Below are 16,380 nucleotides of genomic sequence, written 5' to 3'. Positions count from 1 at the left end.
TAGTTCCCCAACCAGGGATTGAACCTGAGCCCCCTGCATTGGAAGCGCTGGGTCTTAACCACTGTATTGCCAGGGAAGTCCTTAAAGGAATTTTAAGCCTTCTAATAGGTGTGACTCCTGTGGTCAGACTGTAATCAGCTACCGTTTAATAATAATAAGTACAAATACTATTAAAGTTGTACAGAGAGCAGTAACACTCGTATTGTTGATATGTTTTCTTGCTTTGCAACATATATCGTGGCATAACAGCTGTATCAGGGGGAAAATATCATGTAGAAACATATTTATCTGTTGTTCTCAATTAAATAGTTTGTTAATGTTATTGCATTTTTCTTTGTATGATGTTTTTTTTTCACCACTAGAATAAACCCAGATGTTTGTTTTAATTTTTATAGCATTGAAAGAAACAATGTAGGGTCCATATCAAGTTTCGAATCATAATTTTCAAAAATGAGTCACAATCAAAACATATATACGTATTGATTAGTAATTAAGGCACAGCCATATCAATAATAACAATGCTATTTGGAACAAAAAAATCAAGTAGAATGTACTAGCTTTTCCTTGTAGTATTTTTTCCCTTCGAGTTACTAACTTGATATGAGATTGCGTCTTATTTATACATGACAAATGCTTATTCTGTTTATGGCTATATAGCATAAATAGCATGTGCTAGCATTAATAAAGTTTATAATTTTCTGATAAATTTGGTGTTTGGTATATGGCATGTAGTTTTTTTAAATAAAAGTTTATACATATGAACAAAAATAGATTGCATTCTGAATGTGTGCATATCAGTATTTCAGCCTTTTCTTAAAAAGTTATTAAAATGATTAAAAAATACTAATTACGTAAATACTGTACTTTGTTTTTATAGAACTTTCACCCATAATCTTTTTTTTTTCTTTTAAAGATCAGTGGATAAGTCTGTCATAGTGTATGATACTGTAAGTATTTCAAAATCTTGTGTGATCTGTGTAAATTATGTTTGCTTATTAGGCTACTGAGCTTCAAGTTTAGCTAGGCAAGATGAGAAAAATGTACACATTTTTTCTGTTTAGGATGCCCAAGAATATAATATATACATTTTCAGAAATGCTAAAATAGTTATGCAGGTAAGGTATTGGTTCTGAGACAAGCCCTTAAATATTTCAATAATGGTTTTAAGATAGACAGATGTTTAGTCTGATCAAAGAAAATATAGATTTAAAGAGCATCAATATTAAAAACTCACTTTAAAGTCAATTTTTCTTAAACTCTTACACCAGGTTTCCATAACAGCAAAGGAATGTTTACCCGAGGGTTTTGGGAAAGTATAGCTGAAAGCTGAAAGTGGCTCTATCACTTTAGAGTCCCACCTGGATTTAGAGACTAGTATAAGAACAGTAAGTTATAAAGGATTTGGAAAAATGGGGCTTTTTGGTAGATGCATGTGAATAAAGACCAGGTTGCATAAATATGAAGAAAAATGAACGTTTAATATATAGTGAAGGTATAATTGACAAAAATATTCTCCAAGAGAAATCGGTGTTGAGTGGGACCTTACAGTGGTTCAGCTTAGGTTGTAGCTATGCCAGCAAAGAAATAGAGATGTGAATTATCAAAGTGTAGTGGGTCAAACAAGGAAGCTAAGCTAGTCCTCCACACAGCAGTTCAAATTATTGAGTTCTGGCAGGAAGTGGGAAAGAGTACTCAAATGAGGTGAAATAGATCCTTAATATTTCTCAGGAGATTTTCACGAGATTTTACATTCACAGAAATAGCTATAATGTTAAATTTTCTCCATAAAATATGTATATGAGTCTCAGTTAAATACATCTAGATGTTGGATGGCCAGCTAAGTGTACTCAATATTGAAATGACTAATTTCTACTCACTGGTCTGCAGTGGGTACAGTCAAATGCCATAGCAAAAATTCAAATTATTTCATGGTTACTATTAGTAAGTTGAGACAAATCAGCCAGGACTATATTATACTAAAAATTTCAGCAGACAGCAGTGCTGATAATTGAGAAAGAGTGAAATAAGTACTTGATAATGTTATTAGTTATAAATGCTATTCTCTATTCATTGGGTAAAGTTTTGATTTATATTAGTGACTCATAATATTAGAATACATAGAGTGTATAAACCATTCAGGTCAAACAAGTCTTTATCAGTAGCTTTACTCTTGCCTGAGTAAATATAAAGCTGTTTGTGTTGTTTTTCAGAATACTGAAAATATACTTCACACCTTGACTCAGCACACCAGGTCTGAACTTAACCTCACTTTGTAGTAATATAATTAAAAAATTGGTCTGAGGATATATAATAGTTGTTTTTATTAACTAGGTATGTCACAACTTGTGCCTTTGCACCCAATATCCTTTTACTTGCTACTGGTTCAATGGACAAAACAGTGAATATCTGGCAGTTTGACCTGGAAACACTTTGCCAAGGTTAGTAAGGATATCATGTGTAACCCACTTCAGCACCATTCACCATTAAAATGAGAAATTCAGTAATTTTTTGACAAATTATTCATGTTGCTTTTCTCAATATAAAGCATACATCCAAATTTAATATAATTTAAAAATAATTTTAGAGAACCCAGTGTTAAAGTTAACCCAGACATCTACATTAAAACTGTTGGTAAATGCTTTTGGATGCACATTCATGTATATCGTACCTCCCATAGTTTTGTAAGCTCTTTATTTATACTCCATACTAATTTTTCAGATAAATATAGCCTAGAACAAAATAGAAATGATAGTTTTATCTTATTGGTTTTATTTTTGGTTTTATCAAGCAACATTGACACATAATTTAGGAGTTTTATTTTTATCAGTGTCAGAATTAACCAATTAGTGGTGCTGATATGCAGATGACAGGTCACATATAATACTTCTGCTGATATGAATTTTATATAATAAAGATAAACTTTTTCTGGAGTGAAAAATGTTCCGAAAGAGTAGCATTTAACGTAGCATTAAATAATACTTTATACGTAGTATTATTTGATTTTTAAAAATTTCTTAAAGGATGTTAAAGTAGGAAACACAGATTTAAGAAAATTTCATTTACTTTTTAGTACAAAGTGAGAATGTTTATAAAGGATATACTTTTTCTCTTGCTTGTTGTTTTTTCACTTTTTGTTTGTGGGGTTTTTTTGGTTTGTTTGTTTTTTAAGCAAGGATCGCAGAAGATCAACCAAAGCAATTTACTGAAGATTGGTCAGAGGATGATGTCTCAAACTGGCTTTGTGCACAAGGATTAAAAGACCTTGTTGGTATTTTCAAAATGAATAACATTGATGGACGAGAACTGTTGAATCTTACAAAAGAAAGTCTAGCTGATGATTTGAAAATTGGTAAGACTAGTGAAAGTTAGGCAGTCTTAAAAACAACTGTTAATAATTTACTCTGAGATTGGTTTTAATTGCATTAATGGTTTCCTCTTTTTTTTTTTTTTTTTTTTATAAATTTATTTATTTATTTATTTATTTATTTATTTATTTATTTTTGGCTGTATTGGATCTTAGTTTCTGTGCAAGGGCTTTCTCTAGTTGTGGCAAGCGGGGGCCACTCTTCATCGCTGTGCGCGGGCCTCTCACTGTCACGGCCTCTCTTGTTGCGGAGCACAGGCTTCAGACGCGCAGGCTCAGTAGTTGTGGCTCACGGGCTTAGTTGCTCCGTGGCATGTGGGATCTTCCCAGACCAGGGCTCGAACCCGTGTCCCCTGCATTGGCAGGCAGATTCTCAACCACTGCGCCACCAGGGAAGCCCTAATGGTTTCCTCTTAATATTCTAGCATGGTAGTAGTTCTGGTATATGTCTGTGTATAGAAGTATAGTATATTTTTATTAGATTATGGAAAAGAAATGTTACATACTGTTTCTTTAGGTAATTAAATTTATCATGTAACTGTAATTTTTAAAATATATATTTTTAAAATTGTGATATAATTCATCCTTTTATAAGTATACAGTGCAGTGACTATTCAGAGTTGTATAACCATCACCACTCTTTGATTCCAGAACATTTTCATCACTTCAGAAAGAAACTCCATTCCCATTAGCAGTCACTCCTATTCCTTGTCTCTCTAGCTCCTGGCAACCACTAATCTACTTTCTGTCTCTAAGGATTTGCCTGTTCTACATTTCATAAAATGTATGACCTTTTGTGTCTGGCCTCTTTTGCATAGCATGTTCTCAAGGTTCGTACATGTTGTAGTATATATTAGTACTTCACTTTTTTATGGCCGAATAATATTCCACTGTATGAATTTATCACTTTTTGTTCATCCATTCACCAGTTGATTGGATCTAGATTGTTCCCATTTTATAGATTTTATGAAAAATGCTTCTATGAACATTCATATACAAGTTTCGTGTGGGCATCTGTTTTCAGTTTTCTAGGGCGTTACCAAATCATACTGACAGAACTTGGCCGGAAGAAGATGTCTCCTTTTGTGATTGGGAGTTGGGAATGAGTGTTATTAAACTTAATTGCTCAGGAAGAAAAGACCCTTTACCAGCTTGAGGGCTAGTAGCCCCTCAGTATGGGCAATGAGCAACATTTGGGTATATTTACTATAACTCTGAAAAGGCATCTGGCTCTTAAAAAGATGACAAATTAATAAGATGACAAATTAAATAGGCCATCAGCTCCTGTACCCTCTTCCCCACCCCTTCCCCATCCCTGGAAATGCTACATAATTGAAAACTGATGGAGTCTAGATACAAATAACCATCAAATATACAAAACAAAACTCTGAAAACTGTCGAGTGGAGGAAGTGTGGATCATATGGTAACTCTGTGCTTGCATTTGAAGAACTGCCAGGCTATTTTCCAAAGCAACTGTGCTTTTGTATGTTCTCACCAGCAGTGTATGAGGATTCCAGTTTCTCTGCATCCTCATCAATACTTGTTTAGTTTTTCAATTATAGCCATCCTAGTGGTTTCTCATTGTGGTTTTGATATGCATTTTCCTGATGACTAGTGATGTTGAACAACTTTCCATATGCTCATTGGCCATTTGTATATCTTCTTTGGAAAAATGTCTGTTCAGATTCTTTGTCCATTTTAAAAACTGGGTTATTTGTCTTTTTATTGATGAGTTTATATAAATTTAGATACTAGACCCTTAATCAGATATATGATTTGTAAATATTTTCTCCCATTCGGTGGGTTATCATTACACTTTCTTGAAAGTGTCCTTTGATGCACAAAAGTTACAAATTTTGGTGAAGTCCAGTTTATCTTTTTTTTCTGTCATTGCTTGTGCTGTAGGTGTCATATCTAAGAAACCCAAACCTAATCCTGAATCTTGAAGATTTACACCTGTGTTTCTTCTATGACTTTTATAGTTCTAGCTCTTACATTTAGGTGTGTGATCAATTTTGACTTAATTTTTGTATATAATGTGAGGTAAGAGTTTAGCTATATTCTTTCAGATGTATATATCCAGTTGTCCCAGTACCATTTGTTGAAAAGACTATTCTTTCCCCTTTAAATTGTCTTGGCACCCTTGTTAAATATCAGTTGACCATAAATGTGAGGGTTTATTTCTGGACTCTCAATTCTATTTCACTGATTTATTTGTCTATCCATACGCTAGTGCCACAGTGTCTTAATTACTATAGCTTTGTAGTAAGTGTTGAAATTGAAAATTGTGTGTCCTCCATCTCTGGGTTTTTATTCTCCCCAGGATTGGTTTTGCTCCTTTGGGTCCCTTGGCATTTCCATATGAATTTTAGGATCAACTTGTCAAATTCTGCAAAAAAGCCACCTGACTTTGATGGGGATTATACTGAATTTCTATGTCAATTTGGGGATTATTGTCATATTAACAATATTAATTCTTCTAATCCATAAGCACAGGATAATTTTATGTTTATTCAGGTCTTCTTAATTTCTTTTTCAACAATGCTTTGTAATTTTCAGTGCACAAGTCATTTTTTCTTAAGTGTACAATCCTCTGGTTTTTAGTATATTCACAGAGTTGTACAACCATCACCACTATCTAATTTCAGAACATTTTTATCCCCCTAAAAGAATCCCATTCTTTCCTCTTTCTAGCCTCTTGGCAACCACTAATCTATCTTCTGTAGAAATAGGATCTACCTATTTTGGACATTTCTTTTAAGTGGAACCATACAATATGTGGCCTTTTTATCTGGCTTTTTTTATTTAACCTTTCAAGGTTCATCCATGTTTTTGTATGTGTAAGTACTTCCTTCCTTTTTATGGCTGAATAATATTCCATTGTATGGCTATACCACATTTTGTTTATCCACTCATCAGCTGATGGTCATTTGGGTTGTTTCTACTTTTTGGCTGTTATCAATAATGCTGCTGTGAAGATATGTGTATGAGTTTTTGTGTGAGTATATTTTCATTTCCCTTGGATATATGATTAAAAGTAGAATAACTCTACATATACCATTTTGAGGAGCTGGCAGACTGTTTTCCAAAGCAGCTGTACTATTTTGCATTCCCGCCAGCAATGTGTGAGCTTTCCAATTTCTTCACCTCTTTGTCAACACTGGTTATTACCTATCTTATTGATTATAGCTATTCAATAGATGTGAAGTGCTATTTCATTGTGGTTTTTGATTTGCATTTACCTAATGATACGGAGCATATTTTCGAGTGCTTATTGGCTGTTTATATATCTTCTTTGGTTAAAATTGGTTTGTCCTTTTATTGTTGAATTGTAAGAGTTGTTTTATGTGTTCTGGCTACTAACAACACATCCTTATCAAAAACAGTTTGAAGTCTTAGTGTTGTGCTCTAATGAACATAATACTCAGACACTTAGCAGTATGCTCTAGTAAAATCTTAATTAACCAGAAAGCTTAGGAAATAGGATGTCCATAGTGAATTTACTGTTAATGAGGAGTCAGAGAGCAAAAAAAGTGTTGAATTTACTGTAAATGAGGAGTCAAAGAGCAAAAAAAGTGTTTGTTATAGAAAATCATTCTAAAGTATAGTAGTATACTTTCATTATATAGTAAATATAGTATGTGAACCTATTTAAGTGTCTTGGAAGCTTATGGCCTTTTAAGAAGTTAATAGAATGATGATTTTGTGAAAATAATTAGAATCAGATGGTTTTGTACTCAGGCCATACTGTGAAAGTTATTTTTGTATCTCTAGTAACTTATTTCCTTTATAATTTATAATTTACTCTTTCTTCCTGAAAGTAGGTAATAGAGTACAGGTTTTTTTTTTGTTTTTGTTTTTAAAGTTCTGGTGAATTTAGCGTGTTCATTTGCTGATTTCTCATTACTCTCTCACAATAAGTTTTAACAATACTTTATCACACAGAAGCACATGACAATATAAAATAATAATTTCAGATTTCAACAAAGGATGTTTCAAAACATAAGAGAGCATAGTAAAAACAATAGCAATAGAATTCTGTCCCAATAGCCCGATAAATAAAGTATAAGAAATTCTTACAGGATTCAGTTAATGGCCTGAAATAGTATTTGAAGGTGAGTCTCGGGTTTAGTAGTTATGATCATTCTGAAGTTCGGTGAAACAAGTTTTGGAACTACCAGGCTCAAGCCAAAATTGAAATATAATTTAAATAAGTCTGCTGTGGTCTAAAAGCTGAATTAGGAAGATCATTATAAATGGAGACAAGAACATTGCATACTCTCTAGTAAGTAAGGAATTTGCTTTGTGTTTGTGCTTAAGATTTGGAAAGTTAGCAAATACAACAAATTAAATACAGAATAAATTAGTAAATTTTTAAATAAATTTTTAAATAAATATTTTTTTTTCTACATCATTCTAAAGTATCAATATTTTAAAGTTTTTGCAAAATTTTAAAGGGTCAGCAGGCTAACATTAATCTTCTACAAGTGCTGCTTTAAGCTACAGTGGATTTCTGTTAGTCTTGAGTTTTAAGAAAAGTAGGCTCTTCCTCAAAACAGTAAATTGGAGTAATAGAGAAGTGAAATTGGGTCTAGAAAAAAATGTGTTAAGAGGCAAATTGATGAGTATGTGATAATGAATTTTACTCTTGTGATGCATAACTATTTTACTTGCATTTGCTTTTGTGGTACAGCTGTTAAAACGGTTCCTATGTCAATGTGAATAAATACGAATTTAACATTCATCATATGAAGGAAGTTAATTAATTTTCAGTGAAGTATATTGGAGTGTTAGGGGACAAAGTAGTATATCTATTACGTTTGACACTTAAAAATTATTTTTAAGGAGCCAAGCAGTCTATCAAATCTTTTTTCAATGAGCCTTTGTAAATATACAATAAAGGAACCTTCTATAGATTTGAGTATCTGTTGGAACCTGGTGTTTTAACCTAGAGTAATAGTCCTTTTCTAGGATAGTGTTAATGAAAACTAAGGGTACAATAGACACACAGTTTTAGGAAGGAAATAACTCCTTATATCTAGTGCTATATTTGCATAAGGAATATCCAGAAAGAGATTACAGGTACAAGAGATCCTTGATATTAAGAGAGGTATGTCTTAAGACATATGTGTATCCATGAATTTGTGAACTCTATGACAGCCTTTAATATTGCAACCAAAAGGCATAAAGTATGAAGATAAAGAGCAAGAAAGTCTCTTTGAGATGTGATACTAGGCAAGCAGTAAGTCCACTAACTAGCCACGTGATTTTCATCTGCAGTTTGGCTTCAGTTTATATCCAGGCCTCAGGATTATTGCAAACTGCTACCTATCCTGGAGTTTGGAATTGCTGTAGACAATATAATGGTAGAACCATGGAATGACAAATGACAAGGAACTACTGTATATCGTGTCAGTCCTTACCCTTATATTCAACTAATTATCAGTCATAGATTCTTAATTGGGAATGAGGTTTTTTCAAAGCATTCCCTCTTCTTTTTATTCTTGTCTTTCCAAGAAACCATGAAAGCACATGAGACAGTTTTATCATTTTCTGCTTTAAAAATTCTTATATCAAATGCTTTTTAAAACTTTATGCACCAGCTGTCTTAACATCCTCAGATTTTGGAAGTTTCATGTTTCAAATCCTAGTAATACTTCCTTATGTAGACTTTCACTTGTTGCCTAACTGCATATACTGTTAAGTAACAAGAACATTTACCATTTTTTCTTTGCACACAATTGAAGTGAAATAGTCCTTTCACAGGTATAGGCCTGTGCACTGACCTGCTGTTAGAGTGGGCATAACCCTTCCAGTTCAGCTGCTGGTCTCAAATTGGCCTACCCCACTTTCCTGAGAGTAGGGCATTTCGGGGTCTCCATTCCTCAGGCCTGTCAGATGTCCTGTTGCTTCCGCATTGATATCAATCACAGGTCTTATGGATGTTGGTGGTTTATTCTCTTCCACTTTTAGTGGGATTCATGAGGATACCCTGCTACCTTGTTTTGTTGGAAGTGTCGGTGGGATTTGATTTTGCTATCTCGTTGCTCTGTTTTTATGTGGGGATTCAGAGAAGTTTAAAAATTATATTGCTTCTATCACCATCTTCTCTAAGTCCTTTAAAAAATCCCTACTGTACCTATAGTTGTGTGTCCCTTTTCTTTCCTAATATAGTTTTTATGTCTTGTTTTCTCTTGATCTTTCAAGTCAGAAGTTTGTTAATAAAATTTATCTTTAAAAAATAAAAAGTTTTAAAGTTTTTTTTCTCCAAGAAACCAGCTTTTGATTCTCTTGTTCTGTCTCAGGGCATTGCAGAGGTGATTCAGTGACCAGCCCAGTGGGCTGTAATTGTTAGTCCAGGCCATAGCGCTCTCTTGTTACCCTGCCTCCAGCTCATGCTGGCGTTGCTGCCTTAGCAATGATATTTACAGGACAAAGTTGGGGAGAGTGAAGGCTACAAGTAGAAAGGTATTTCTTCCATTTGTGTACACAAATCTCTGCTTTAAGCTATTTCCCATCCCCTACTCTGGAACCTAGTTACTTCTGTTTCCTTGAGGGTTTTCGGAATTTTGTTTTGTATTTTTGATGGTTATTTGTGTCCAGGCTCCATCAATTCTCAATTATGTAGCACTTCCAGGGTTGGGGAAGGGGTGGGAAAGAGGGTACAGGAGGTGATGGCCTATTTAATTTGTCATCTTATTAATAGCCAGATGCCTTTTCAGAGTTATAGTAAATATAGCTAAATATTGCCCATTGCCCGTACTGAGGGTTTACTAGCCCTCAGCTGGTCAGGGTCTTTTCTTTCTGAGCAATTAAGTTTAATAACACTCACTGCCAAACCCCGATCACAAAAGGAGATGTCTTCTTCTGGCCAAGTTCTGTGGATATCATTTGGTAACTGCTTGCCTGAGGGCATTCTTAAATGACATTAAAATTAGACAAGGGTAACACACAATTTAACCTTTTCTTGAAATAGGGTTTCTATATTCTTTATTAATAAACATTCTAAATATTGGCACACATGTATATTTGACAAGGTAATATATATATTGTTTTCAGAATATTAAATACCTCTATATCCTTATTACATGTTGTATAATTTTCCCCTTAAATGATATGACTTAATTATGTTATGTAATTACTAACGTGTCTAATTAGTCTAATTATAAACGTGTTGTGGTGCTTTTAAAAAATTGTTTTAAAAATCCTCAGTTTTGTTTCAATGAGTTACATAGGAGGTAAGTCATAGGAAAGCAGTAAAGCAGTTCCTAAGATGTAGGCAGCTGCTAGGTTGACTTGCCATACTTCCATAGATATGGTCAATGAGTCCAAATAGATTTGAACAGTTTATTACTCATGGCACAGCAGGCAGCATGAGCTTCATATTTAAATTGGTTGCCCTTTCCGCCTAGTCTTGTGGGGGCAATTTGTGTTGGTGTCATAGCTGAGGAACCCTGAGTTTATGAACCACCACCCGCCCCCCACCAATCTTATAAAGGGACTGCTAGCAAACTAGTCCAAGAGGAAGACATTATCTTTGTACCTGTCAGGAAGCAAATCTGCCCTCAGACTGGGAGGGAAACGCTATCTCTAGCTTCCAAGTAAGTTTGCAGACATCCTTGAAAAGATTGCTAGACAAAAGGTGTCATAAGGTGTGTATAAACACTATGGAGAATTACCTTCCAATCAGAAAGAAAGTTGATTTGGCTTTTTATGGGAACTCTGAGGTGTTCTGAAATGTAGTTCTTTTTTCCTACCCACTCTACACCCCCCAAACACCTCCACCTAAAATAGAACTGTCAGCTAGATTATCTAAAAATATAAACAGATAATCACACTAAACTTCCTAAACTTAATTGTATTAATCTTCCTGAAATTAAAAATTAAGATAATTTTAAAAACTTAAGATAAAAGTAATACAAATGAATGAAACGTATGTGTAGAGTCTTGGACAAACATATGAACTTTATTTGAGATTGTGTTTCATATGAGAATCAGCAAATAATATACCCAATTTCATAATGTTTATAAATATAAGACAATTTTTATATTATCAAATTGAACATCTTTAAAAATGATTTTTAGGAAATTTTTTGTTGTCTAAATAAATTAACCTATAATAATGAGCCTTTTCTGATTTTGTGTGGTATATTAGTATTTGGGCAATCTGTAATTCTTGAGGAACTTTGAGAATCTAAAGTTATTTAGAATAAACTTTCTCTTGCTGAGTTATTTTAATCACACAGTATTCTATACTACAAATATTGATTAAATAATTTATAAAGAAAAGGTTCCATGTGGTAAAACAGAATGTCTGAAGATTTTTGGTTGTAGTAGGTGAAATTTCTCTTTGTTTGCTGAAGACTTGCATAAAGGTTACAAGTAATAGTTCTCCAGCCCTAACAGAATAATTTCTTTTCAGAATCTCTAGGGCTGCGTAGTAAAGTTCTGCGGAAAATTGAAGAGCTCAGGACAAAGATAAAAACCCTTTCCTCTGGAATTCCTGATGAATTTATATGTCCAATAACTAGGGAGCTTATGAAAGATCCTGTCATCGCATCAGGTATGTGATGCTATTCTAAATTTCAGGGCATATTATGTACTAAATGAATAAATAATGTAGACAGTTCACAGAAGTTTGTTTAAATGTGAAACTTTTTCAAAATTACTTTATTTCTCATAAGTTCTTTCTTTTTTTTTTTTCTTTTTAAAAATTCCTTAGATCTGAGGTGAACTATTGAACATTGTATATTCCTTAATGAATAAAATTGGATGGAGCAGGTTTGGATAAGATTAGAGACAAAAGAAATAAGCTTGATAAGCCTTACTTAAACTTGTGAAATATGTATTTAGTTACTAGAATGTATAGTTAAAATATTGTTTTTTAAGATACACTGTTGAGATCTATTATATTTATTTTGTCTATCATGAATTTAAACAGCCTTACAGAAATAAGAATTTAAAGGTTATAAAGTTAACATCATTTCACATTAATTTCTAATCTTTGTCAATGAACACAGACATACATACTTTACATAGTTGTAGTCAGTGAATCCATATTGTGCTTTTTATTTTTAAGACTGTTATATACATTTCTGAATATTGACTTAGTCTACATAATTTTCAGTGTTAATAACTTTATTCCATTGTAGCTCTATGCTACAATTTGACTCTTCTACTGTTTGGTGTATGTATATGTTTGAAAAGCTTTATATTGTTAATAGCATTGTGCTGATATCTTGGTACTCCTTTCATTGTGTTGTTAGCATTACTTAGGGGTATTTTCATGACATGTGTTCCCCAAAGCAGAATTAACCAAACAGAATATTTTATGAATGTTAAAAAGAACAGTTTTGATAGTTCTTGTTAGATTTGTTATTAGATTGTTTTCTAGAAAAAAATATTTAGAATGCTACCAGAAATGTATGTAAGTGTACCTGTTTTTCCAGTTTTGTGATCATTGAATTTTAGAACTCATTTATTTTTGCAAGTTTAATACTGGTTTGAAACTGTATTCCTTTTTTTTTTAATTAATTTTTTTTTTTTTTGCTGAATTTACATTTATTTACTCTAATTTTGTTTGTTATGCCAGTAGTGTACTTTTACAGTTAAACTAAATTATTGTTAAACAGTAAGTAAAAAAGCTTAAAAGTCTTTAAGGAAGTGTGCACATGTGGGCCCCTTTCTATTTGTTTTTATTTCCCAGAAATCTTTAGACTGCCTCATTTCTGGTCTGGATCAGTTATAGCGGAGGCAAAATTCCACTACAGTGGAGGTGTAGTGGAGTGTAGTCTGAGAGTGAGTTGATGGTTGATGGGGGTGATAATAAACTGGGACTTATGTCCTAACCTTACCCAGCTCATCAGAGAGACAGGTATACCAGATTTGGGGAAATCTGTAATTAGATGCAGGCATTAATTATTTAAATACATCTTTTCTTAATTGTAGTAAAATACACATAAAATTTACTGTCTTAACCATTTTTAAGTGTATTACACTATTGTGTAACCAGTCTTCAGAATTTTTTCTTCTTGCAAAACTGAAACTATCTATACCTTCTTGTTTCTATGAATTTGACTATTTTACATATCTCATATAAGTGGAACCATACAGTGTTTGTCTTTTTGTGTCTGGCTTATTTCATTTAGCATAATGTCCTCGAGGTTCATCCACATTGTAGCCTGTGTCAGAATTTCGTTCCTTTTTAAAGCTGAATAATACGCCATTGTATGTGTACACTACATCTTGTTTATCCATTCATCCATCAATGGATGTTTGGTTTCCTTCCAGCTTTTGGCTATTATGAATAATGCTGCTGTGAACAGGGATATACAAATATCTCTTTGAGTTGCTGCTTTCAGTTCTTTTGGATAAATGCCCAGAAGTTGAATTGCTAGGTTATATGGTAATTCTTTTTTTTTTTTTTTTTTTATTTATTTATTTTTCACATCTTTATTGGTGTATAAATGCTCCACAGTGTTTGTGTGCTGCACAACAAAGTGAATCAGCTATATGTATACATATATCCCCATATTCCCTCCCACTTGAGCCTCCCTCCCATCCTCCCTATCCCATCCCTCTAGGTCATCACAAAGCACCGAGCTGATCTCCCTGTGCTAAGCAGCAGCTTCCCACTAGCCATCCGTTTTACATTTGGTAGTGTATATGTGTCGGTGCTACTCTCACTTCATCCCAGCTTCCCCTTCCCCACCCCGTGCCCTCAAGTCTGTTCTCTACGTCTGCATCTTTATTCCTGCCCTGCCACTAGGTTCATCAGTACTGCTTTTTTAAATTCCATATATATGCGTTAACGGTATTTGTTTTTCTCTTTCTGACTGTCTTCACTCTGTATGACAGATTCTAGGTCCATCCACCTCACTACAAATAACTCAGTTTTGTTCCTTTTTATGGCTGAGTAATATTCCATTGTATATATGTGCCACATCTTCTTTATCCAGTCATCTGTTGATGGACATTTAGGTTACTTCCATGTCCTGGGTATTGTAAATAGTGCTGCAATGAACATTGTGGTACATGTCTCTTTTTGAATTATGGTTTTCTTAGGGTATATCCCCAGTAGTGGGATTGCTGGCCCATACGGTAGTTCTATTTTTAGTTTTTTAAGGAACCTCCATGCTGTTCTCCATAGTGGCTGTATCAGTTTACATTCCCACCAACAGTGCAGGAGGGTTCCCTTTTCTCCACACCCTCTCAAGCATTTATTGTTTCTAGAGTTTTTGATGATAGCCATTCTGACTGGTGTGAGGTGATATCTCATTGTGGTCTTGATTTGCATTTCTCTAATGATTAGTGATGTTGAGCATCTTTTCATGCATTTGTTGGCCATCTGTATGTCTTCTTTGGAAAAATGTCTATTTAGGTCTTCTGCCCATTTTTGGACTGGGTTGTTTGTTTTTGTGATATTGAGCTGCATGAGCTGCATGTATATTTTGGAGATTAATCCTTTGTCAGTTGCTTCATTTGAAAATATTTTCTCCCGTTCTGAGGGTTGTCTTTTTGTCTTGTTCATGGTCTCCTTTGCTGTGCAGACGCTTTTAAGTTTCATTAGGTCCCATTTGTTTATTTTTGTTTTTATTTCCCTTTAGGAGATGGGTCAAAAGGATCTTGCTGTGATTTATGTCAAGAGTGTTCTACCTGCGTTTTCTTCTAAGAGTTTTATAGTGTCTGGCCTTACATTTAGGTCTTTAATCCATTTTGAGTTTATTTTTGTGTATGGTGTTAGGGTGTGTTCCAATTTCATTCTTTTACATGTAGCTGTCCATTTTACCCAGCACCACTTATTGAAGAGACTGTCTTTTCTCCATTGTATATCCTTGCCTCCTTTGTCAAAGATAAGGTGACCATATGTGCATGGCTTTATCTCTGGGCTTTCTATCCTGTTCCATTGATCTATATTTCTGTTTTTGTGTCAGTACCATACTGTCTTGATTACTGTAGCTTTGTAGTATAGTCTGAAGTCAGGGAGCCTGATTCCTCCAGCTCCGTTTTTCTTTCTCGAGATTGCTATGGCTATTCAGGTGTTTTGTGTTTCCATATAAATTGTAAAATTTCTTGTTCTAGTTCTGTGAAAAATGCCATAGGTAATTTGATAGGGATTGCATTGAACTACCCTGCTTTGGGTAGTATAATCATTTTCACAGTATTGATTCTTCCAATCCAGCAGCATGGTATATCTCTCCATCTGTTTATGTTATCTTTGATTTCTTTCATCAGTGTTTTATAGTTTTCTGAGTACAGGTCTTTTACCTCCTTAGGTAGGTTTATTCCTAAGTATTTTATTCTTTTTGTTGTGATGGTAAATGGGATTGTTTCCTTAATTTCTCTTTCTGATCTTTCACTGTTAGTGTATAGGAATTCAAGAGATTTCTGTGCATTAATTTTGTATCCTGAAACCTTACCAAATGCATTAGTTTTAGTAGTTTTCTGGTGGCATCTTTCAGATTTTCTTTGTATAGTATCATGTCATCGAAAACAGTGACAGTTTTACTTCTTCTTTTCCAATTTGTATTCCTTTTATTTCTTTTTCTTCTCTGAATGCTGTGGCTAGGACTTCCAATACTGTGTTGAATAATAGTGGCGAGAGTGGACTTCCTTGTTTTGTTCCTGATCTTAGAGGAAATGCTTTCAGTTTTTCACCATTGAGAATGATGTTGGCTGCTGGTTAGTCATATATGGCCTTTATTATGTTGAGGTAGGTTCCCTCTATGCCCACTTTCTGGAGAGTTTTTATCATAAATGGGTGTTGAATTTTTTCAAAAGCTGTTTCTGCATCTATTGAGATGATCATATGGTTTTTATTCTTTGATTTGTTAATATGGTGTATCACATTGATTGTTCTGCATATACTGAAGAATCCTTGCATCCCTGAGATAAATAGCACTTGATCATGGTGTACAATCTTTTTAATGTGTTTTTGGATTCTGTTTGCTAGTATTTTGTTGAGGATTTTTACATTTATATTCATCAGTGATGTTGGTCTGTAATTTTCTTTTTT

General features: G+C 33.8%; 1 protein-coding gene across 5 annotated transcripts in view; it reads left to right on the top strand.

The window, feature by feature from the left end:
• Window positions 1–16,380, top strand: part of WDSUB1 (WD repeat, sterile alpha motif and U-box domain containing 1) — a 64,980-nt gene that overhangs the window by 16,413 nt on the left and 32,187 nt on the right. For all 5 annotated transcript variants that reach the window (XM_059927931.1, XM_059927929.1, XM_059927932.1 and 2 more), the window contains 5 exons: window positions 914–947; window positions 2,211–2,251; window positions 2,332–2,438; window positions 3,170–3,349; window positions 11,788–11,928. In XM_059927931.1, coding sequence (XP_059783914.1) covers window positions 914–947; window positions 2,211–2,251; window positions 2,332–2,438; window positions 3,170–3,349; window positions 11,788–11,928 — 503 coding nt within the window. The remainder of the gene's footprint in view (window positions 1–913; window positions 948–2,210; window positions 2,252–2,331; window positions 2,439–3,169; window positions 3,350–11,787; window positions 11,929–16,380) is intronic.

This window comes from Balaenoptera ricei, chromosome 7, assembly GCF_028023285.1.
Source record: "Balaenoptera ricei isolate mBalRic1 chromosome 7, mBalRic1.hap2, whole genome shotgun sequence".
Taxonomy (NCBI): Eukaryota; Metazoa; Chordata; class Mammalia; order Artiodactyla; family Balaenopteridae; genus Balaenoptera; species Balaenoptera ricei.
The sequence above is the reverse complement of the archived record's forward strand: the minus strand, read 5'-3'. Positions and strand labels throughout refer to the sequence as shown.